The sequence below is a fragment of the Diabrotica virgifera genome, chromosome 7 (assembly GCF_917563875.1).
Source record: "Diabrotica virgifera virgifera chromosome 7, PGI_DIABVI_V3a".
Classification (NCBI taxonomy): domain Eukaryota; kingdom Metazoa; phylum Arthropoda; class Insecta; order Coleoptera; family Chrysomelidae; genus Diabrotica; species Diabrotica virgifera.
Genome location: NC_065449.1, coordinates 67,966,762 through 67,992,318, shown reverse-complemented (window position 1 = coordinate 67,992,318; position 25,557 = coordinate 67,966,762). Strand labels below are relative to the sequence as shown.

Genomic DNA, 25,557 nt, shown 5'->3' with positions numbered 1-25,557 from the left:
TATACTATTAAGCAATATAATTGAAACTTTTTTCTACTCTGAAGGACAAAAAAGCGAGTTCATTAGCGGAACGTAATTCAAAATTATTCTGCAAATTACATTTGATACAATATTTGATTAAAATATATCATTTTTGATGGTAAAAAATATATTAAATACACTTAAATACATATATTAATTTGTCTGGACTAAAGGTGGTAAAAGATGGTCTGAAGTTATATTTTTGTTTGAATTTGCCGACGGGCGATAGATAGATGGTGTCAACTTTGATATGCAAACAATTATGTTGTATCGCAGACTTAAAATGCGTTTATCTCGAAAACCGTTGAGTTAAGCGAGATGAATATAGTATATCTTTTTTAAGTAAAAATATTAATAGAATAAAAGTTTTGATTAAAAAAATATGTAGAGTGGGGGATAAAAAAATTGAACGTATTAAATGAGCGCTGAAATACGTATGTGGCGCCCTCTGGGTAACACATCATTTTAGGTGGCGAATTTAGAGTTCTCGTCCCAAAAAATCCTCGCTTACCAAATTTCGTGTTGATATCCCTTGCTTGTCTGGAAATATTCAAGAATAAATAAAATAAAAGTTTAACTTTGACACCCTGTATTTCGGTTATTATCAACTTTCGTACTAAAGTGAGCTTAAATCGACTTATTTTAAGCTCAGGAATCTAAGGTTAAGCTATGGCCTATTATTTACCAAACACCCTGTATAAAAAGCTGACAATTTTGCACAAATTTAAACAACAACCAAAATTAATCTAGAACGATTAGAAGATTTTAAGTTAATGAACTTCAAAATACTTAAGTTTCTTTATCTTCTGTTCTAGTTGATGGATTTTAATCTTTTTTTTATTTGTATGTACTTTTTGGGTAGATTACAAATGTGCAATGTTTTAATAATATGTATTATTAATAACAAACAATGTAAATAAAATTGAAATAAGTTCGTATACATTCATTTATTAATGTCGAATACTTTTTAAGAGGTAAGATGTTTAATTTTTCGCTTACCAACGGCGCGTCTATTGAACGAGGAATTCAAAAATGTTTTTAATTTGAAGTACCTCAGTGGAGTACTATTTTTTTCGTATGCGCGTATGCGCGTCAATGGTGAATATACAAATCTTAATTGGATGTCAAAAAATTCGCAATAACCATCTTCTAAAACTAACAAAATTTCATTTGCATAACTCAACCGGTTTTAGAGCAATAAATAAATCGTCAGTTTATAAAAAAAAGTCAACCAAATTCAACCAAAACTAAAAATTCAACCAAATTCAAAAATTAAATCTCGGAAACGAAGAATTTGCGGACGCACGTATATCAAGCAAACTGTAATTATTTTTTATGTAGAATTACCCCTTAAAGTTTGTCACAATTATTTAGAAACACCCTGTATAAAAATTTCAATGGTTAAAAAGTTTTAATTTCGCGTCAAAATTTTGTAAGAATAATATGTTATAGACAATAAAAACCTGGAAATTAAAAAAATAAAGAAGTTTCTACGATGATTAGAACCCAAGATACCGTCAAAAAACGAAAAAATGCATTTTTATTTTTTGGGGGGTTATGGGTGGGGCTAGGGGTATAATAGTTTTTTTTGATTAAATACTTTTTAATGTAGAATATCATGGTATTTTTATTTTTGGAATATCGCTGGGGGTATTTTCACTAGGTACCCTTAACCGGCTAAATGTAAAATCTTCCGACTGTCAACCGTTATACTTTGTTACCGCCGTCATCATCTTCAAGAACAAATTACGTAACAAAAAAGTGGTAATAGCAGAAAATCGCAATACCAAATAGTGAAAGCGAAAAACCATAGATATCTGCGGTTGCACCGGTACATAACGCTACCAACTAAAATAGTCACTAGCACACCCCTCTGACAGAAACATGCTTTTTTATAAATTATTTATTTCGTGTGTAGTGATTTGTTGTGGATCTGTTAATGCGTTTTTGGATAAACAACGTAAGTGATTTTAAAAACAAAATTAAAATATTTGTGTTAAAAATGCAGGTGTGCACATTTTTGACAGGTCCAATATTAAATATTTCAACTACTATATATGTAATGGAAATATCCTACAATTTTAATCTTTCTTTTTTCTTTCTCCCTTTCCTTATGCCCTTTTAGATGTCGGATTTGGTTTTAGTTATGTATGGTTATGTATGTTACATATTCACATCTCTCTTCCATTTTTCTTTTAAAGAAGCAAGCCTTTTCTTATTAAATGCTCTTCATCCACTTATATTGCATGTAGGCCCTTCATATCCATCTATAAAATATTTATAATAAATAAAATAGTACACCAAATTGCATTAAAATATATTCAACACATTTCGCAATATAATTTTGCCAATTTATGGAATTATTCGGGCGGAATCGAATTATTTGGGCGGACTCAGTAATTTTTTAAAATTGTAAACAATTTTTTGGCTTAGAAATAAAGCGAATATCTCGGCAAATATTAGTTTAAATTAAATTCTGAAAACGGCGTGGAAATTCGGCTACACGCTTATTTTGAAAGAAGCATCTTGCCGAATCCGTCAGTCTAAATAGCTCAGTTTATTTTTTTTATGTTGTAGACTTTTTTAGAGAACCTTACCAAACCTGTATTTTTTAGCGCTATAAATACAAGTATTTTAACAAATTAAATTTTTTAGTAATTTTTATTATTACACATTAATAAAAATGTTAGATTAATTAAAAATTATTAGATTAAATTTACAGATTTATTTATCAGAAAGTATCTATTTTTTTTTTATTTTTGGATAATTATTCGTCTAGACGTGCTTTCTTGCGCTGTGGACGGGAAAGATCTTCTATTACTTCATCAAAATTTCCGAGTAATTTTCAACTTCAAGCTGAAAATCTTGATGAACTAAGAGAAGGTCCTTCCAGCCAAAAGATACTTTCTGTATATACAATAAATAATAATTTTTATTTAGTTTTAGAAATTAAATAGACTTCTCCAAGAAATAAACGGACCACCTTAAAAATCGGTCCTTTTTGATGTTTCGAATTTTCTAAACCTCATTTAAGTGATTTTATTGATGTTATAGTCATATTCTTTAACAATATTGTTGTAATAGTATTGATGCTAGACAAGTAAATTGTCATTGTATACCGGGTGTATCAATCAAACTGTGTTTTTTGCTTAAAGTTCGCAACACACTGTGGAATATTCTAGCATTTATAAAATACTGAAATTAAAACCAAACTATAGCCTCAGGTTTTCTTGACATTCTTTTCTGATTCATTTGCTTATGTTGGATAATAAAAAAGTTAGGTACCTACTTTAACAAATAGCCATGTTTTTCATCAATATATCCTCATTTCTGCCGAAGTTTAATAAACAAGCCTAGAGTAGGCTATGAGAAATTAACAATATGATAAATGCCAAATTGTTAACAGTCAAAAAGTTTCTGGTTCGTTGTGATAATAAGTAGATCTATTATTTAAAGTTTCAAATAAGTATTTTTTTGTTGTTTCGTGGAAATGGAACGAGCTACAAAGGAATTTGACCCGCGATGAGTGTGTTCAAGCAGTGACCTTACATAGCGAAGTACTTAGCTACCATGCTATCAGCTCCTTATATTGGTAACAATTTTTTGCAAATGCACGATAATTCAAGACGTCACGTTGCACAAACGATAACCGAATATTTACAACAGTCAAATCTTCGGACTTTGAATTGGCCACCGCATAGTCCAGATCTTAACCTGAACGAACATTTGTGGGACATAATTGGCAGAAGGCTACGACAGCGCTTGCTACCTTCTAGAACCTTACAAGGGGTAGAAACAGTACTTCTCGAGATTTGAAATGATATTGATCAAGACCAAATAGCATACCTCATTCGTAATATAAAAGTACATATCTCTTTTATTATCGAACATTAGAGAATGAATAAAAAAAATGTTAAGAAAGCCTAAAACTAAAACTACAATTAAGCTTTAATTTCAATATTTTATAAATGCTAGAATATTCCACAAGGTGCTCCTAACTTTGAGAAAAAACACAGTATGATTGTTCCAGCCGTTATACAATGACGTCTACCTATCTAGCATCAACACAACGATATTCTTAAAGAATAAAGCTATAACATGTTAAAAAAATCACTCAAATCTTACAAGACGTTTAGGAAATTCGAGATATCAAAAATGTCCCAATTTTAAGATGGTGCGTTAATTTCTTGGAGTAGTGTATGTATATCTAATATAAAATTATAATGTGGTAATGTTCATTTTTATTAATGTACATACTTATCAAAAAAATCTTAAATAAAATTAATGTGTTTAAACAAAAAATGTTTAAATAATTATACAGCTTTCAAATGAGAATATTTTTTGTGTTTAGAGGGTTTTTCTAAAAAAAATTTATTTTGTCATAAATAAATTAATTTATTTATAACAAAACTAAAGCATTTTTGAGATTTGGTAATGCGTTTTTAGGTGTCTCTATTCCAATTACGTCGAATTAAAAAAAAGGATACATTTTTTTACATATACTGAGTTTAAACTTTGAAATTAAATTTTCTTCAACTCAGTTTTTTGGAATTTTCCGCGAGCAATGCCGATCGTTTTTATTTTTTATATTATCTAGCTCTAGAAAGAGCTCCTAAAGAGAAAGGTAATGGTTCAAAGATTACCATCCTATTGCTTATAACTTCGTCGAAAATGTCGATCAACTTTGACCGGTTGTATCTCAGGAACCATTGCTCGTAATTCCACTTTTTTTCTTTTAAAATAAGCGTCTTACATGGTCTTACTGATTATTTTCCAACGCTGCTATCAAAATTTAATTTAAGCTAGTAGTTACCGAGTTATCCTATTTGTTTATAATCCAATCTAATTATTATTTATCAAAAACTTACATGTCACATAATGTATCAGTCACTTAAAACCTACTTCTTAATAAATAATTTAGTCCACTTAGTCCAGAAAGCCACTGCGCATCCGCTAGGAAAAATATTCCGAAGCGGATTTTTTGCACAATATTACTCAAAAAGGACTTCTTTTAACAAATTTGCATGTTGCCAGGTCCAAAAATGGGTCAAAATTTTTTTAAACGTTTTTTTTTTGTTTTTTTCCTAAAATTTTTTTTCTTGCATCGAACAGTTTTTTTTAGGTTTTTTGGATCATTTCAAACAGAAAAGGTCTTTAGTGACTTTTCTCTAAAGTTGATAGTTTTTAACATATTATAAGCGATTAAAAATTAAAAAATTGCGAAATCGGCCATTTTTAACCCTCAGAAACTATGTGAAAAACTGAAAATTTCGATGTTGCCAAGGTAAGAAGATATTCTTTGGACATCGATTGATGAAATCCCGAAGAATTTTTTGCAATACAATATCGAAAACCCCTTTGTTTTTTATTTGCCAATCAAGCGGGCGCTTGATTGGCAACCGTTGCATGTATATGTAACATGCGTAAATATATGTGCGGAAAAATATTTCGATTCAATTTTTTTTCACCATCTTGCTTGAAAGTATCCCCTCTTAACAAATTTGTATGTTGCCAGGATCAAAAAGTCAAAAAATTTTTAAACGTTTGTTTTTTGTTTTTTCCTAAAACAATTTTTTTGCATCGGACAAATTTTTTTTAGGTTTTTTGGATCATTCCAAATAGAAAATATCTTAAGTGACTTTTCTGTAAGCGATATAAGCCATTGAAAATTTAAAAATTGCAAAATCGGCTATTTTTAACCCTCAAAAACTATGTAAAACACCGAAAATTTCAATGATACCAAGGTACGTAGATATAAGAATATCGATTAATGAAGTCCCGAAGAGCTTTTTGCAATACAATATCGAAAACTCCTTTGTTTTTTAATTGCTAGTCAAGCAGTCGCTACACTATTTTTAACCATACAACATTGTACGTAATATGCGTAAATATATGCGCGAAAAAATATTCTGATTCAATTTTTTTTCACCATTTTGCTTAAAAGGGTTCCCTATTAACAAATTTGCATGTTGCCAGGGTCAAAAATGTGTTAAATTTAAAATGTTTTCCGATTACCTAATATACACATGCAACGTTTGAAACTCCCGCCCTAATATACACACGCAACTCCCGCTTGGTTAGCAGTTAAAAAACAAAGGGGTTTTCGATATTGTAAGCATTTATAGCAGTTCAAACAACTGCACTGGGATGGTTTGGGTATAAACATATACGGGCAATATCTGAATCACTTACGACATGCTGATGATATTATATTAATAGCAGAAAGAAGTGAAGAATTACAAAGAATGATGGAAGAACTAGATAGAGAATCGACAAAGATAGGACTGAAGATGAATTACAGTAAAACAAAAACCATGACAAATCAACAAGAAGAACTAGTAATTACAGTGGCACAAACAAGAATAGAACAAGTAAAAGAATATATATATCTAGGACAAATCACTAGATTAAATAGAGAAAATCAGACCGAAGAAATAAAGAGAAGAATAAGGTTGGCCTGGGCATCATTCGCAAAACTGTCTTATATTCTAAAGAACAGAAAATACCCGCAATACCTAAAAACAAAAGTCTTCAATCAATGTATACTCCCTGTTTTAATATATGGCTCTCAGACATGGACGTTTACAAAAGAGAATATGGAAAAAATAGCAAAGACAGAAAGAGCCATGGAAAGACAAATGCTGAACATTAAATTATCAGACAGGAAAAGAAACGAATGGATCCGTAACAAAACAAAAGTGAAAGACGTCTCTACCCAAGTAGCAAAGCTTAAATGGAAGTTCGCCGGACACACCCTACGGCAGAAGGATGAAAGATGGACTAAGATGGTAATACATTGGAGACCATGAAACCACAAACGAAAAAGGGGAAGGCCACAGATGCGATGGTCAGATGACCTGAAGAAACACACTGGGTCAAAATGGATGCAAATTGCCCAAGATAGAGAGGCATGGAAGAAGGAAGAGGAGGCCTATATCCAAGGATGGATGTTTAGGGCTGATTAGATAGATAGAAGCATTTATAAAAATGAAGACACTGCTTACAAACAAAGACCTTCAGTTGCGTCTCAGATTGAGGGCTCTAAGATGCTACATATTTTCTATATTACTATACGGAATGGAAGCTTGGACATTGAAAAGGCAACATATAAGAAAAATAGTAGCGTTCGAAATGTGGTGTTACAGAAGAATGTTGAAAATTCAGTGGGTTCAAAGGATTACCAATGTTGAAGTGCTACGACGTTTAAATAAGGAGTTAGAAATTATGAACAGTATAAAAACAAGAAAACTAGAATATTTGGGTCACATTACCAGAGGAGAGAAATATGAGCTGCTGAGAGTTATTATGCAAGGAATGATCCAAGGAAAAAGAAGCATAGGAAGAAGACGCATCTCCTGGCTGAGGAACCTTAGAGAATGGTTTAACTGTAGTTCATTACAACTGTTCAGAGCAGCAGCCAACAAAGTGACCATAGCCATTATGATATCCAACCTCCGCTAGGAGATGGAACTTTAAGAAGAAGAAGAATTCGATAAAAATCTTTTCGGGATTTCATCAATCGATATTTTTAGATATCGACGTACCTTGGTATCATTGAAATTTTTGGTATTTCACATAGTTTTTGAGGGTTAAAAATGGTCGATTTTGCAATTTTTAAAATTTCAATCGCTTATATCTCGAAAACTATCACATTTACAGAAAAGTCACTTAAGATCTTTTTTATTTGGAATGATCCAAAAAACCTAAAAAAATTTGTCCGATGCAAAAAAATTAGTTTTAGGAAAAAACAAAAAACAAACGTTTAAAAATTTTTACTTTTTTGATCCCGGAAATACAAATTTGCAAAGAGGGGATATTTTCAAGCAAGATGGTGAAAAAAAATTGAATCGAAATATTTTTCCGCACATATATTTACGCATGTTACATATACATGAAACGGTTGCCAATCAAGCACCCGCTTGATTAGCAAATAAAAAACAAAGGGGTTTTCGATATTGTATTGCAAAAAACTCTTCGGGATTTCATCAATCGATGTTCGAGGAATATCTTCTTACTTTGGCAACATCGAAATTTTCAGTTTTTCACATCGTTTCTGAGGGTTAAAAATGGCCGATTTCGCAATTTTTAAATTTTTAATCGCTAATATGTCAAAAACTATCAACTTTAGAGAAAAGTCACTTAAGAACTTTTCTGTTTGAAATGATTAAAAAAAACCTAAAAAAATTTTGTTCGATTCAAAAAAAATAATTTTAGGAAAAAAACAAAAAAAAAACGTTTAAAACAATTTTGACCCACTTTTGGACCTGGCAACATGCAAATTTATTAAAAGGAGTCCTTTTTGAGTAAGATTGTGCAAAAAATCCGAACCGGAATATTTTTCCTAGCGGATGCGCAGTGGCTTTCTGGACTAACTGTGTATGGTACAATATTCACAATAAATAAGTGGACAGGTAAAAAAAAATCAATTTAAAAAAAGTATGAATTAAAATTATCAATATATTTAATGTGTAAACCTTACGTATGAGTTATTTTTTAGCTCCTTTTGTGAAAACGTGTATGATAAAAGAACCAAGAAATATTTTTATAAACTGTTCAACGAATGCCGTTCAAGAATTATTTAATGAAATACCCAAAGGATTACCAGAAATAGGTTTGCAAGTTTTAGATCCCTTGCAACTTCCTATATTAAATGTAAGTATTATTTTTTGAGATTAAAAAAAATTTTCAACGTTTAATCCCGATTTTATATATCTAATATATGTAATATTGTTCCAAAAAAGTTGAATATTTTATATTTTTGCGACCGAGCAACGATGATATGATACTAAAGATTATATATTTTTGACGTTTAGATCGACAGTTCAGAAATCGTTTTCAAAAAAAAACTTACTAAGTATAAAAATATAACTTGTTCATATTATATTACATATATGTGGACCACCTCCAATAAAACAATTCGCTGCTTTAAATTTCCTAAAGCTTTCTAAACACATGACTTTCATATATTTAGAAAAAATCAAACAAGATTTGTAACAAAAGGTCTCAAACAAGAAAAAGGCCTTTCACCTACACTTTTTAACCTATATATAAAACAAGCTTTAAAAAGGTGGTAAAAAAATTCGGAAAGATGGGTTTAATACCAATACAAATAAATATAAAAGTAAAAGACGGTTTTTTGCTTTCGATTCGGAGGGATGCACAATCCCTGGACGCGTATTTCCATTTGCGTGTTCATTTCAAGACATTGCGGTTTTGAAACGGACACCGAAACGGTGATACATATCTAGTTCCAAAAAGGTGTTGATTTGAAAGCGCCAACCCCCGAAATGTGCACGGGTTTGTACCGAAACATGTGGCGTTGGAATTCTACAAACAAGTGCATAGAACTAATAGGTATATTATTCGTTGCACGTGCTGTTTATCAACTTAGCTTTGAGGGTCGTGTAACACGACTCGTGTTGTATTTAAGGTGCATTCGTAACTCGTTGGATCCATGGTATTTTCAAAATCTTCCTATTGCACCATATCTCAAATGCTTCCAACTTCTTTATATTGTCTACTTTCAGTGTGTGTCCATCTTTCCATTCCATACAAAAAAGTCGAGAACAGGTAGCATGTTAAGGCTCTTATTCTCAGCTCCAGAGAAAGGTCTCGAATAACAAACATTTTTTTCATTTTTATAAATGCTTTTCTTGGAATTTCGATTCGTGTCCTGATTTTTCTACCTTGGTCGTTGTTTTCTGTTACCCAGGCTCCCAGATATTTGTAGTTTTTCACTCTTTCTACTTGTTTTCCCTCGATATCTAGCTTTCCTATTGTATGTTGTTTAGAATTAATCATGAACTTGGTTTTCTTAACGTTCATTCGTAGTCCATATTTTATACTGACTTGATGTAATCTATTTAGGTACTACTCGTTGCAGTGCTTCTAAACTGTCTGCAAAAATAGCGGTGTAGTCTGCGAATCTTATGTTTTTCAAGAATTTTCCGTTTATTGATATACCCTGTTCTTCCTCTGATATTGCTTCCTTAAAAATAGCTTTAAAAATAGCTAAAAATATGTTTACTGAACAATAATTGTTTAGCTGTAACTAAAATATGTTTTTAATATATACTTAACACTTTTAGTACCTATATTGTTGTGCATTACTACAAAATGTATACGTATCGTAATAGTTTATTTTGACAGGATATTTTGGCACTACTTTGAGTTTGTTTAAAAATTATAAAGAAAAAAAGAAGGTAACTTTGGTAACAAAATTGTTTTATTTCCACAGATCCAATGAATGATAATTTGTTATTCTGCAGATAGGAGCTATTTGTGATAAACAGTTCAAATAAAATAAAATAATGTTACAACTTAACAAGTATTTGTGATGATTTTAGGCGCGAAGTTCTTTTACAAACCAGTGCGCATTTCAAAATTAAACGTCTTGAAATGCACACGTGTTTGAAAGCAGATATGCTCCGCCGTTTACGTGCCGATTTCAAAACTACCCGGTCTTGAAATGAACACGGAAACGTAAATACGCTCCCTGGACAGCTGTTTCTGTCTTACAGGCTTCCTCAGCAGAGCTAGTGTGCACACCTCTGAAGCGAAAACCCATCTATTTAAGGGAAATTTCAAAGATCAAAGTTCAATTAACAAAGAAATTTATTACACTCACTACTTTTCGTAGACGATCAAGTCATATTTACACAAAGAAAAAACAAGACGTGAAATAAATGAAAGAAAATTAAAAGAATATAAGCAATCGTAGGGCCTAAAGATTATACGAGTAAGACGAAATACCTGTGTATAAAAGGAGAGGTTGCAGATCTAAACTTAAACTTAGAAGGCGCCAAACTATTGAAAGTCGCCAGACTTTTACGTATTTACAACAACACTCTCATCAAATAAAACAAAAAAAAAAAGAATAAGCTCTGTGGGATAAACCAATTGAATAAACTTTTAAACTAATTGACGAATCGTCTTGAAATTTTTTGTAGATTATAAGGACTACTTAACTCAATTTTTCATGCAATATTAAAGCCTTAGGTTAATTTTTTGCAAAAGTTACATCTAATTTTTTATTTTCCAAATTTTGGCCTTGATTTTCAAATTTCGAAGCAACAAATGATCGGACCAGAATTCAAAAACTTCCATTTTATACCTTTGCCCATCTACTAAAAGATGAATATTTGTAGTATATTAAATTACCCCATTTTACCTGTATCGACTTAAACGGAAAAACTGCCATTTTGACACTTATTTGTTAATAACAATTATATGCCTCCCAATTGTGACGGACATTTTTGTATTTATAATTTATTAGATATACAGGGTGTTTCATTAACAATTGTCCATATCGTAACTGGAGAGACCTTAGCAAAAAATACGAAGAGCGTTTTATTACAAATTATGGTCTAAAATGATTTTAGCCCATTGTTAAAGCACCTTTTAATATTTTTTTTTAAAACTTGGCACACAGTTTACACATGTTAGGATACTTTAACTAGTGTTAAAAGATAGTTTTACGCTGTTACCGGAGGCATGCTGTAGGGATATATACTTTATTTTCGCCCCCTTTTCACCCTCACAATCTACGCCACTGTCGTAATAATCATTTCAGCATGTTTTTTTAATTCTTCGTTAATTTGCGTTTAAAGGCAATGGATTCAATGAGATTATGTATTTTAAACATTAAATCAGATTATGTGTTTAACATACACAAAATCTCATTGAATCCATTTAGTCCAGGGCGCATCTGTTTTGAGATGGACGTTGAGAGGTGACTCAAATTTTTTTGCAGAAATTGCTTGAAAATAACTCTGATAATATGATATCCTCCCACTCAAAATGGTCCGGAACATTGTTTAAATAATCAAAATGTCAAAATATGAAGGAAAAATTCGATTTTTTTATTGGTTTTTTGATTATAACTTTAAAACTGTTCATTTCTGAGAAAAGTTGCACTGACATAAAAGTTGGGAAATTAAATTTCCAACAATATAAAATTGGTTAAAAATTTAAAAAATAGTCACCCTTGTTGCAAAATAGCAATAAATGCGAAAAAAACCATACAAAAACAAGTATTCGCATTTTACGTTTTTCAACCATTTTTGCTACACTTAGGAGCTTCATATTTTACCCAGAAAAACTTTATGATATAGTAAAACAACACTGTAAATTTCATTAAGATACGTTTAATAGATTTTGCAAAATAAATTTTGCAATCCAGCTTTCGCAAAAACAATTCATTATTTTTAAATGTCACAGGACTGAAAATAAAGCAGATAGCAAGTTGAATTTTTGTGTGCTTATAGAAGTGTACTGAACCTTTCATTTGCAATTTGCAAAATTAAAATCGATTAAATACCACAGCGTCAGGAACTTTTTTAAATAAACATTAATTTTTGGTGCTACGCGCAGGACAGCGGTGTTCGATTCACACACGTTGATTTCCACCAAAATTTCTTCCAATCTTTATCTAATATATTATTTGCTTACTCTATATTTTGTTGTATTTTAATATTTTAATTCCACAAAAATCAAACTAATTTTATTATCGTTTATGAAATATTGTTTAAACAATTGCATATGTTTAAAAATAATAAACTTTTATTCTCTAAGTTAAAATATATGAACAAAGAAAGTTTTTGCTAAAAAAAGTGTTATTTCAAAGGATAGAGTATGTGTTTTTATTTTGCAATAAACAAATTTATTTATTTATATCGAAATGTAATAAAAATTAAAATGTACCAATCATTATCAAAGGTCATTGGAATGCCCAATCAGAGCAAACTATCCGCTGTCCTGCGCGTAGCACCAATAAATTAATGTTTATTTAAAAAATTCCTGACGCCGTGGTAGTTAATCGATTTTATTTTTGCAAATTGCAAATGAAAGGTACAGTACACTTCTATATGCAAAATAAAAATTCAACTTACTATCTGCTTTATTTTCAGTCCTGTAACATTTTGAAAAAATGAATTTATTTTGCGAAAGCTGGATTGCAAAATTTATTTTGCAAAATCTATTAAACCGATCTTAATGAAATTTACAGTATTGTTTTACTGTGTCATATAGTTTTTCTGGGTGAAATATGAAGGTCCTAAGTGTAGCATAAATGGTTGAAAAACGTAAAATGCGAATACTCGGTTTTTGTATGGTTTCTTTCGCAATTATTGCTATTTTGCAACAAGGGTGACTATTTTATACATTTTATCCAATTCTATATTGTAGGAAATTTAATTAGGCAATTTTTATGTCAGTACAACTTTTCTCGGAAATGAATACTTTTAAAGTTATAATCAAAAAACGAAGAAAAAAATCGAATTTTTCCTTCGTTTTTTGACATTTTGATTATTTAAACAATGTTCCGGACCTTTTTGAGAGGGAGGATAACTCAAATATTATTATTTTATTTATTTTCAAGCAATTTCTGCAAAAAAATTTGAGTCATCTCTCAACGTCCAAATGTACTAATATTTTTACAGATGCGCCCTGGTCTAATTGCCTTTAAATGCAAATAACTTAGAAACTAATCGCACTCAAAAGCCTTGGTCATATCGACGAAACACATATATGCAGATTTATTAAATTCTATGGATTTTTCCGCTATCTGTCTCATAACAAATATTGTATCAATGGTAGATCTATTTTTCCGGAAACCTTGTTGTTCTTCCCGTATGGTTATACATAGTTTTGGCGATTTCTTCCAGTCTCGTTTTTTTGAATGCTTTGAGAGTGCTGTTGGGCCAGTGTTGCCAATCGCATTTCTCTAGATTATCCGATGATCGCTCGAAAAATATCCGATTTGTCACGAAAAGGTACGCTAGGTTAAAACTTTTTCTGTTATTAAAATCAATGTTGCCAATGTTATTCTTTTAGCCCCCTTAACAACCATCAAATAACAAAATCCGTTGTTCGTACGACAATCAGTTGATTGTAATCAATTATCATTATGATAATTAACATAACTGATTGATTATTTATTTTTAATTATCAATTAACGTAACAATTATTAACATAATTAATAAATAATCAATTAATCTCATAATTGTAATCAATTATGTTTTCAGCAACCCAATCAAAGTTGACATTGACAGTAATTAAATATTTGATAATGATCAGTTGATTCCATTTCTGATTAGCGTTCGAACAACCGGCCCTTTAATCTACTGGATTCTCTATTTCACAGTTTAAAAATTTTCGTTTGTAGATGAAAATCTCGTATCCTAGCTGATTATTACCTAATTCATGTATGTAAATACTATTTACTTACTATTATTATATTATTCGTATTTTATATTATCGTAAGTGTTAAATTCAAATAAATAAATAAATCTAAATATTTCATTATTTGGATCGTTATATTAATTTATTATAATTATTTAAGTAAAAAAAACACTTTTAAATATTATTTTATTAAAACCTAATAACTACCTAAAACTAGGTACTGCAAAAATAAATAATAAATAAATCAATACAAAATAAACTACATCTACATTAATTGCATGGGCGCAAAATTTCTGTGCAATGCTTTTAAAATGCATTATTTTTTGCGAGTCCTGAGAAAGCTAATAAGTATTATTTAAAAATTTAAACGTAGAATGAAAGATTACATTATTACCGAGGGCCGAAAGCCGAAAGTCCCTGAAGACTTCTATAATTTTTATTCTAATATGTTACAGGGGTAAAAGGAAAAGAGAATAATAATTAATGATGGTTTTGCTTGTTTTCGATTCAGAGGGTTGCACACCCGCTGGACAGGCTGTTTCTACCATTTCAGGCGTCCTCAGCAGCGTTCATTAGAGGATTCGTTCATTCATCCTCTAGAGGAGTGCACGCTAATGAACGCTGCTGAGGACGCCTGAAATGGTAGGAACAGCCTGTCAAGCGGGTGTGCAACCCTCTGAATCGAAAACATGCCAAACCATCATTAATTATTTTTCTATCTTTACTCGGATTTGAGTACTGAAAGTTCCTCTTCTGTCCTTTTTTCCTAGATGAATGAAAGCGGAATGTGATGGTTTCCTTTTCGTTTTCTATATTTGTCGTCTGCGGTCTTATTAATTGAAAAAGTCGCAGATTAAGGATGTACCAGAAAGAACTTTCAACACGAAAAGTCTCAGTTTTAAATTACTATTTACCATTTTAATTTTTATTAAATTGGTGGACTCTGCATCTGAGACTCTTCAATTTGTTCAGTTTGGAAAAGAGAATATTAAGTGTGATTTTTAATTTCAAATATCTCATTCAAAAGAAACATTAAGTTTATTCTAAGGGACTTTCAGCCCTCGGTAATAATGTAATCTTTCATTCAGCGTTCAAATTTTTAAAAAATATTTATTAGTTTTCTCAGGATTCGAAAAAAATGAATACGTTTAAAGATTATTGGTCCGAAATTTTGCGTCTACGCTCTTTTAACATCTAAAAATTTATTACAACTAAAACAATAGAAATGTATTTGACAGTCTTGTAGTTATTAACGTATCAAAGTTATTATCCATAATACCCGTGGTGCGTTCAACGTTAATGCCCGACTAAATAATTTGTATAGGCAAAAAATTTGAAGGATTTTTGAGTTCATTAGTAAATATCTAGATATTACTAGTTTCAAATAAGTAGATTTTTCTACAACCACTATTCCAAATGCATTTTTCTGCACAATTTTATGTTAACAAACTTAATATTTTCTCACAGAATAACTGACAGTAGTGTGCAGAAAAGTGACGTTTCTGTGCCGGAAAGTTCTTTTCTGCATAGTACCTTACCCACCTTAACATTTTTTATTAACCATTTATCCATTATAAAATAGTTATCTTCCTAACAAGTGCAGAAAGTCATACTTTTCCGCACGCGACTGCAGTTTGCCGAACGACGCGAAGCGGGAGTTCGGCAAGCAGTCGAGTGCGGAAAAGAGACTTTCTGCAAGAGTTAGGAACAATATTTTTTCTACGAGTTTTTAAAAAATGACCAAATCTTAATCAATTAATTTAATTGATATAAAAATACATGCACAAATTAATTCTTTGACAAGGTTGTCAAAACCAAACTTTCAATATAACTAATTAGCATGACGACGATCTTGGTTTCCATGACGATGATTCAAAACGACTGTTATTGTCTACCAATTTGACATTCGAATATTATGTAAAAATAATTTTATTTCATCGAATTGTCGCGTTACTTTCATTAAGACAGGAACACAATAAGATACATTTAAAATTAAATAATAAATATATCTAAATATTAGTTTATTGCATGTATTATAATTATTTTAAGGCCATATTAAAATATCTACACGCGTGCGGAAAAGTAAAACGCGTGCGGAAAAGTAAAACGCGTGCGGAAAAGTGAAACTTTCTAAATTAAAACGCGTGCGCGAAAGTAGACATTTTTTCACGCTCGTAGAAAAAAGTATTTTCACAAACCAAAACTTATTTCAACAGACGAGACGTTTACTTAAGCACTGCACTACATAAAATGAAAATAAAACAAAATCGTGCGTGAATTAGCTTTCCTAAGTTTAAAGACTAAGAAACTAAAAACTCATAAATAACATCGGACGGCAGACGGTTTTTGAAATTTAAATTGGATTAATATGCCTTAAGTGGATGCACTTGTGCATTTAAATTCTAAACAAAAGAATCTGCACATGTCCCTTTTGTCAAAAGATGAAAAGTATCGGATGTTACTAACATTCATCCAGTATAGGCTATTTATAAAAATTTGGGTGGTACCAAACAAAATTAATGTGTTGTTGGTGTTGGGAATATATGGATGAGAAGGTTTTGGTTGATGGTAGATACACTGAAAAATATCCGCAAATATCCGATTTATTTAAAGATACGAAGAAGATACGACAACTCTCAAAAAGGTACGCAAATCGGATAATTATCCGCCGATTGGCAACACTGTGTTGGGCAGTGTTATTCCTCTACAGTTTTCTGGATGTGATTTCTCTCCTTTTTTGAAAATGGGTATTGTTATGCTGTTTGTCCATTCGCTCGGTATTCTCTGTTCTTCTATAAGAAGAACAAATAGTTTTTCGTTATTTTAACAAATAGTTTTATTTGTCTCTGTGAGTACAGTATCTTTGCAATAAATTAAGAAGAGGCAAGTAATACCTATATATACCTTTATGATAATCTGCAAAATATTGCAGAAGAGGTTTTTCTTTTAACAATTTTTGTATTTTTCTTAGTTATTGTTGTCACGGCGTTTTATTGGCTAATGACAGTATTCGAATTCATCAGGCATATAATTTAATTTATACTATGTGTCGCAAAAATGCATTAAGCTTGACATGATTTGTTATATCTTCATTATCATAAAATTGCATATGTTAAAGTTGACCATACAAATATGTAATTATAGTTGAGAAAACGTATACAAGGGGGATTTATATATATTATATAAACCAATCTGTTGCCAATTTAAATTGCCAATAATTACCTAATGACTTTTTTATTTATTGCATCCCAAATAATATTAAAATTAAATTAGTTTAAAAAAAAATTAAAGTTGTCAGGTCACCCAACACCTAATCTAAAAAAATTGTTGAAAACTTGTAATTTTTTGTAGTAAAAACAATTTACAAAAAAGACATTTTTGTAATAGTACTTTTCGCAAATAAAGATGAAAAGGCAAATGGTAAATCTAGCATTATCATTAAGTGACGAACAAGAGGTTCCTTCTATGAAAAAAGTTGCAGATGGGAGAATAAATAAAAATCAAATTTCGAAAATTTCGAAATTGAAATGATGAATAGAATAGGTACCGTACTGTTAGAAAAGAAGAACGAGAGAGGTAAGTACATTTGTATAAATTGTACTTCAAAAAAGTTCAAAAAAAGAAGAAAGGAGGCTTTCGATCTCATAGTAAATATCTTTTTCTATGATTACTACATACAGGAACAGGACATACAGGAATTGCTGAAAGCGAGACTGCTCGATAACGAGTCTCGACAAAGAATGAGGTATAATTTAATATGCAAGTACAAATATTTTTTTAAAAACTAATCCTAGTGTTCAGAGGCTAGCGTAATTCAAGTCAACATCGCAATCGTGCCACCAATGTTAAGGTCGCTTTTCACGCTAAATCTTTTTGTACGTTTTGTAAACAGAAGAGCCCAATAAATGCAGTTAAGAAAAAGAGCCGTGTTTTTTTACTCTCAGTGAAATTTCCAAACTATAACTATAAATGCAAAAACTTACAAGCGAAAGTACACAACAAAAAGTCGAATTATAATGAAAAAATAAAAACCTTATTTTGTAAAAGGTATATGTATTTAAAATCCCTAAAAAGGGCTGTATCACAAAACGTTTTCGGAATCAATATTCAATCATCAGTGTTATCACAGGTTTACATGCTTTAAGCCACCAAAATGTACGGGTAAAAACCCTTAAATTGATTTTAAACAGTTGGGGTTACATTATGTTATCTGATTTTGAAGGATGTTAAAAATATTTCCGGATTAACCCTGGCATCACATGACATCAACCATATTGGTTGGAAAATTTTAGGTAGAACCTTACATGGCAGAGTTTAGGTGACAACTCTTATTAGGTGACAGAGTTTAGGTGAATTATAATGATTAAACGGCCGAACATATTATTATTATCTGCAACTGCAAGGATCATACAGTGATGAGTGCGCTAATAACCGGCAAAATGACGGAAAAGACGGAAAGCATAATACGTTGTGAAATAAAAAGAGAAGAAACTAGTAGATGTGACAAGTTATCAATAGAGATCTATAAATTTACATTATATTGATAGTTTCCCACCTTTAGAGGTATCTGAGTCAAACTGTCACAGTGGCAGTTGCCAAACTCTTCCGATACGTCTTAACGTGTGAAACTATCAATATAATGTAAATCTATAGGTTTCTATTGACAATTTCACACCTCTACTAGTTTCATTTCTTTTTATTTCACAATGTATTAGGTTTTCCGTCTTTTTGCGTTATTTTGCCCTTTATTTGCGCACTCATCACTGTATGTTGGGATATGCAAGTATTGGATGAGATTGGTTTTGAACAGATCATGAGCTGGAGAGAAGAAAAATTTACGAAATAGAAAAAGAAAATAAATAAAGTTCTTATAGTTAAACCGTGGGAATAGTAGGTACTCGTAATATGATACAAGAGAGCTATAAAAATAGTAATTGGAGACATGAACTCTAAGCTAGGGAATGATAATACAAGACATAAATCACTTATCGGAAAGGAAGGATTAGGAGAAAGAAATGGTATCTAATGGAGGGCGACTATTACAGTTTTGTGAACAACACGAGATTTTAATAGGTGGAAGCATATTTAAGCAAAAAAGGATACACAAGGAAACGTGGAGGTCTTCAGCAGGAAAATACAGAAATCAAATCGACCATGTACCTTCTGATCCAGTCAAAATGGAAAACAAGATGTTAGGAGCCTATGAGAATCAGATATGAGATCAGACCACATGCTAGTCAGAGAAAATAAAGATAAAATTACCCAGAGACAAAAACTGGAAGATAAATAGAAGAAGAAGATACAATAGGATACAAGATACAGATAGGATACAATATAGGAAAGGATAGGATACAAGATACAGATAGGAGCTCTTAAACAAGAAAAAACAAATGTTAGGATATAGAAAGATCAAACATCACATTGTACACTGTATTTTTCTTGTACTGATATCTTGTTCAGTTTCTCAAGGGCCTGATGATGGCGTATAAACTGTAAACGCCGAAACCGGTCGCCCGAAAACTGTTTAAATAAAAACCTTCAATAAGATTGTGAGCATTAGACTTTCTATATCCTAACATTTACACAATGTGCTCATATCAGCAACTTGTTCATCATAAGAAAAAATAAATTCATAGAAAGATTGAAAATAAACCGAAGAGCAGCGATTGGAAAAATGAGGAAACAGTGAAGGAAATGTGGAGGAACATTACTAAAAAATTACAAATCTTTATAAATAAATCGTTGAGAAAATCCTAAAACGATACTGGAGACTGCCCTGATAAAATAACAAACGCAGAACTATGGAGACCAACAAAACAAGAGATAATAACAGTCATGATTAAAAGATGGAAATGGAAATACATTGGACATACACTAAGGAAAAACTAAAGTAATATAACCAGACAGGCACTATTCGAATACCAATCAGACGGAAGAAGCAGAAGAGGAAGACCGAATAATACCTGGAGGAGAGATCATGAAAGAATTGGCCTGAGATGGAAAGAGATTAAACATAGAGCGAGAAACAGATAGAGATGGAAAATACTTATAGAGGAAATTTCGAAAAAATAAAACAGAAGGGGATGCTCCGGCCAATCAGCCATCTTTTCAATTTTGGCTAAAAAACGGAAAAGCGTCCAATACTCCATAAGGAGGGAAGGTAGTAAGAGAGAGAGAGAAAGAGTGAGAGAGAGAGAGAGAGAGAGAGAGAGAGAGAGAGAGAAAGAGAGAGCGGGGGAGCGAGTTTAACCGTAGCAGGTGTTCATAAATAATATACAAATATACGTTTAAAATACTTATTACAGAATACACAATATAATCTATACACACACAATATATTTTGTAAGAAATGTATTCTTCTTTTAGATCCTCCAAGGTGGTGGAGGAGCTGTAACAGTTAATGCTTCTCTTGACAACGTCACAGTGGTAGGATTTGGAAAAACTAAAATTCTTTACAACAGTGTAGATCCAAAGACATACGATTTTTATACAAAACTGTCACTGCCTCGATTGCGAATTGACGGTAACTATGAACTTTTAGGCAAAATTCTGGTTATACCTTTACGAGGAAAAGGAGCCTTGTGGTTTGATGCAAGTAAGTAATTTTAGTGCGTAGTGGCTTAAAAGGGAAATATGTAAATATATCAAACTCAAGGAAGTATTTTCTATTGTAGTCCAGTCGGGTTAGACCAATAACAGGCCTAACCTTGCATGCCAAGCTACCCCAAATTTTATTTTTCTAATCTTTAGGGGGAGTCAATAGTAGTGTAAATTTAAAATCGGGACTGAATTCCGCTGTTGCGTTAGCCGCCATCTTGATTTTAAAGAGAACTGCTTTTGTTTAATATCTCCGTCCTTTTCAACTTTTTGACAAAAACTGGACTGAAATTATTAAAAATGCGATTTTCTGTAATTTCTTTTATTACAATTTTTTTCGCGCGGTCGATACTTACCGAAGTAAGCGGGAAATAATTACAGTTAGAGCATAATTATTTAATTATCTCGAGTAATATTAAATTTACAACAAAAATGTACCTATACAAAAATAGAGAGAATTAAATTTTTTACAATTCTGATCTCTTTCATTTTTTTTGCTAAAATCAATATTTAAGGTAGTTCGTATGCGGAAAGTATTTGGTTTTCTCTATATTGACGTATAGGCTCCATTTTTTGTATTTTCGAAACCGCCGGTTTCTCCGCCAATCTCAATTAATCGCGGCAGGTAAATTATAATTCTTTTTTCAGTACAATAAAGTGTTACTTTACTGCCGCAAATGAGTACAATAATGAATGACTTTAGTGACGGTTGTTACCATTTTACAATTAGTTACCATTTTGACAAAATGTTAAAAATGGCGATATTGGAATAATGGGATAATGGAATATGGTGATATTGAACAAACACAAATCCTATAAAACCAAACAGGTCTTACGTTCGCGCCTTTACCGCACACGTACTACCTTAAATATTGATTTTATAAAATAAATGAAAGAGATAAAAATTGTATAAAACTTAATTTCCTCCGTTTTGTATAGGTACATTTTTGTCGTAAGCCTAATAATAAAACAGGTAATTCAATAATAATTATGCTCTAACTGTCACTATTTTCCCCCTTAACTCGGAAAATATCGACAGCACAAAAAAATTTGTAAAAAAGAAATTACAGAAAATTGTATTTTCAACAATTTCAGTCTGTAGACTTTTTGTGGAAAAGTTGAAAATGGTGGGAGATATTGAGCAAAAACGGCCTGCTTTAAAATCAAGACGGCGGCTAACGTACTGGCGGAATTCAGTCCCGATTTTAAATTTACACTACTATTGACCCCCCTCCCTAGAAAAATCAAATGCTCGGCTTTCAAGGTCAAATGCTATACCGACTGGACTAATTTGCTTTTTAAGGAGGTAATTTCATTATTTAAAACTTTCAGACAATAACAGTAACAGTAGGTACCCAAAACAACAGTATTTGTGATTTTTGGGATAAGAAGAATTTATGAATTAGACATGTTGCAAAATGTTTTGTAAAGCTTTCGAAAATATTCGCATATCTACGTGTACGTTAAATCGCTAAAACAAAAACCAATCACAAAAAAACTTTAAAGAAAATTAAGTATTAGGTAATTCTTTTTTTTTATTTTAGAAAATTTGGAAATCAACGTTAGGAGTGATGTAGTTATGCAGAAACACGATGGTTTTGACTTTTTCCACGTCACCAAAGCCCACGTCAAATTTAGCATTGGCGGTTTGAAATTACATATGGGTAACCTGTTCGACGGAATTAAAGCCTTAGGTAAACAGTTTGCTAAATTACTGTGTTAAAAACAACCGTTTAAATTTAGATCGCGCTTTTAAGAAAATTCATGAAGGTCGCACTAATCTGATTTTCTCGAATTATAACGAGATATAGGGGAGTCAATGTAGATCGAAAACTTGCATTGTTTCGGAAAAAATCAAACAAGCTTATATTTTTCTAGGACCTCTTTTGTTAGTTTATAAATCTATGTTAAAGTAAAAAGTTCTACTCACAGATTTAGCCACTAATTGCTAAATGATTTTAAAAATATCGGTGAATTCTTTATTTCACTTTGATCAAAAATATTTTTTTGATGTATTTTAGATTATGCTGAATCCGAATCTGACATTATAATTTGAAAATCCAAAAAAAATTAATGAGTAGGTAGATATCTGCGTAACTTGGAACCATATGGGAAACTTTTTTATTATCAATTTTACGAAAAAAAAAGTTATTCTTCATAAAATGCTCTGCATGATCTAAAATCTAAGATGCAAATATTGAATATCAAATTTTATCAATGTTATACGAGGTATGTCAAAAAATCTGAATTTCGCTTAAGAGTAAAGTACCTTTAAATTTCACAATATCGAGAATTGTTATTATAAAAAGTTGTTTGTAATTAATAACTATGTATTAATATGCAATTATATCCTTCTAATTTACAAATTTTTCTGAAATTATGGATACCCAACATCAATTGATTACAACTGTTTTATTATTAATTTTGCGAAAAAAGTTATTCTTTATAAAAGGCTCTGCATAGTTTAAAAACTAAGACTCAAAATATATCATAAAATAAAATAAGAATTCTATTTTTATTCAGTTGCAATGCGAAGGCAAAACAATCTTATTGTTCAATTAGAATACGGAGCGCAGTCCAGCCCTCTGAATCGATGATTTTCGACTCTTGTTGGAGTCTCATCGGAGAGAACGTAGGCCTGCTACTCCATACTCCAATTGACCAACACCGAGAGTTTATCCCCCACACCGCAACTGACGTGAATGGACTAGGTGACTAGCGTCATCTGGCAATTGAAAGATGAAGTAGTTTTCAATCCTAATAGCAATATTAATAATATTTAAAAATATTAAAATATTACTAATGGTCCATTTTCTGTTGGAATTTACCAGCTGAACAGACGGGGTCGTGAATTGTAAGTTTTTGAATTCCCTCTTGTCTTCTTCGCTTCAACATCCATCTGGCTTGCAAATTTTAGAAGCCATGGATGTGTTACCAAGAAAATGGACCAATAAGTTTTAAATTTAAAAATCTTTTAGTAATATTTTAATATTTTTAAATATTATTAATATTGCTATTAGGATTGAAAACTACTTCATCTTTCAAAATATGTCATATTTTATCACTTTTATACGAGGTATACAAAATATGAATTTCGCCTCAAGAGTAAAGTACCTTTATAGTTCACAATATTTCAATTAGATGTAATTGCAAGAATAACTTTTTTTCGTAAAATTGATAATAAAGAAGTTTCCCATAGGTTCCAAGTGACGCAAACATATTCTATAAGAGCTCAAAATTTTTTTTAACATCTATTTTTTTTTCGAGCGCTTTATTAAACGTATTTTAGAATGTAATTTAGTTAAGTTGTACAGAAAAAAGTTTTTATGACTATGTATAAACATTTCTTTTGATTGATATTTTTCGGTTTTCGTATTACTTACCTACATTTTTTTTATTTTTCAAAATTTTCTCAAAAAGAAGTTAATGCCAGATGACAAGATGGTGTATTGTGTGGTGTAGCTGTGCTAACGAGCACGAAACACCCATCAAAAACAGAGACTTCGAAAAATCCCAGATGTGGATGCGTGGGAAAACGAGCACAAAGTACAATGGAAAGATGCATCAATAATCATGAAAGAAACAGACATGAAAAAGAGAAAAATCAAACTCTAATTCTACATAACGAAGAAAAATGTGTAGTAAGCCAATCAGCAGAATGCAACAGGCTTTGGTTGCCAATACTAAAAGACGAAGCCAACAACAAGAACATACCAACAATAGCGGAGTAAAGGAAGGCGAAGAATAAATCATCGACAATCTCATACACAATATACATGCAACACACAATACACGAACGCACATATATGTACAAAATTTAAAAAACTTAATTTACACAATCACATCAGATCTATCATACAGATTACACAAACACATTAACACAAACTATAAACATACAAAAGCGGTTAGAATTTGATATCCCTAAGGTAATAATATCGCCCTCAAAACAATTAATATTTCAAAATATTGTTAAAGAAATTATTGCAAAAATATATGATAATTTCAGAAAATTTGTTAAAACAAGTAGATATGCTTTGTTTTTTGCATTTATCATGCCAATAAAAAAATTGAGAGAGTGAGATTTGTAGTTTCGTTTGGCTTGTTATATCTTCTTGATTGAATCTTACCTTCAAGATTTTTTCTTGGTGTATAAAAATATAATTTTTTTAGAGGAATCAACAAATGCATATTTGAACGCCAATTGGAAGCCAGTAGCTGAATCATTAAACCCAATTTTGTCGAAAACAATTGAAGATATTATGTTGGATATTCTACAGAAAGTTTTTGACAACATACCAGCAAACTTTTTCTTGGGAGATCTGGAACTCTAAAAATGCTTCTCAACATTTTTGTAATTGTACAGAAACCAGTGTTTTTCATTAAGGTTGTATATTTGTAGGTTCTTGTAAAAAGTATTATTAAAATTTAGGAATATATTTTAGGAAAATAATATTTATAACATCAAGTGTAATAAATACTACAAGAAAATCATTTCTAAATATACGTTGAGAAACTTATTTTGGTTGTACTTATACCATTCAGTCCAGTCTGGTTAGACAAAAAAGGCCTAACCGTGCATGGCGCGCTACCTCAAATTTTATTATTCTGACCTTTAAGGGGGGTCAATCGATAGTAGTGTAAATTTAAGATGGTGACTGAATTCCGCTGCCACGTTAGCCGCCATCTTGAATTAGGGGAACCGTTTTTGCTCAATATCTCCACCATTTTCAACTTTTTGACAAAAATGGTAAATACTGA

At 31.2% G+C, this 25,557-nt stretch overlaps 2 protein-coding genes across 2 annotated transcripts in view; one reads left to right on the top strand and one right to left on the bottom strand.

The window, feature by feature from the left end:
• LOC114325204 (muscle-specific protein 20) overlaps nt 1-25,557 on the bottom strand; it is a 149,589-nt gene that overhangs the window by 121,436 nt on the left and 2,596 nt on the right. The gene's annotated exons all lie outside the window — the stretch shown is intronic.
• LOC114325203 (uncharacterized) lies at nt 1,801-25,316 on the top strand. The gene is made up of 5 exons (XM_028273203.2): nt 1,801-1,981; nt 8,519-8,673; nt 20,569-20,797; nt 22,344-22,493; nt 24,970-25,316. The coding sequence occupies exons 1-5, from the start codon at nt 1,906-1,908 to the stop codon at nt 25,128-25,130; spliced, it is 771 nt and encodes a 256-aa protein (XP_028129004.1). The 5' UTR covers nt 1,801-1,905; the 3' UTR covers nt 25,131-25,316.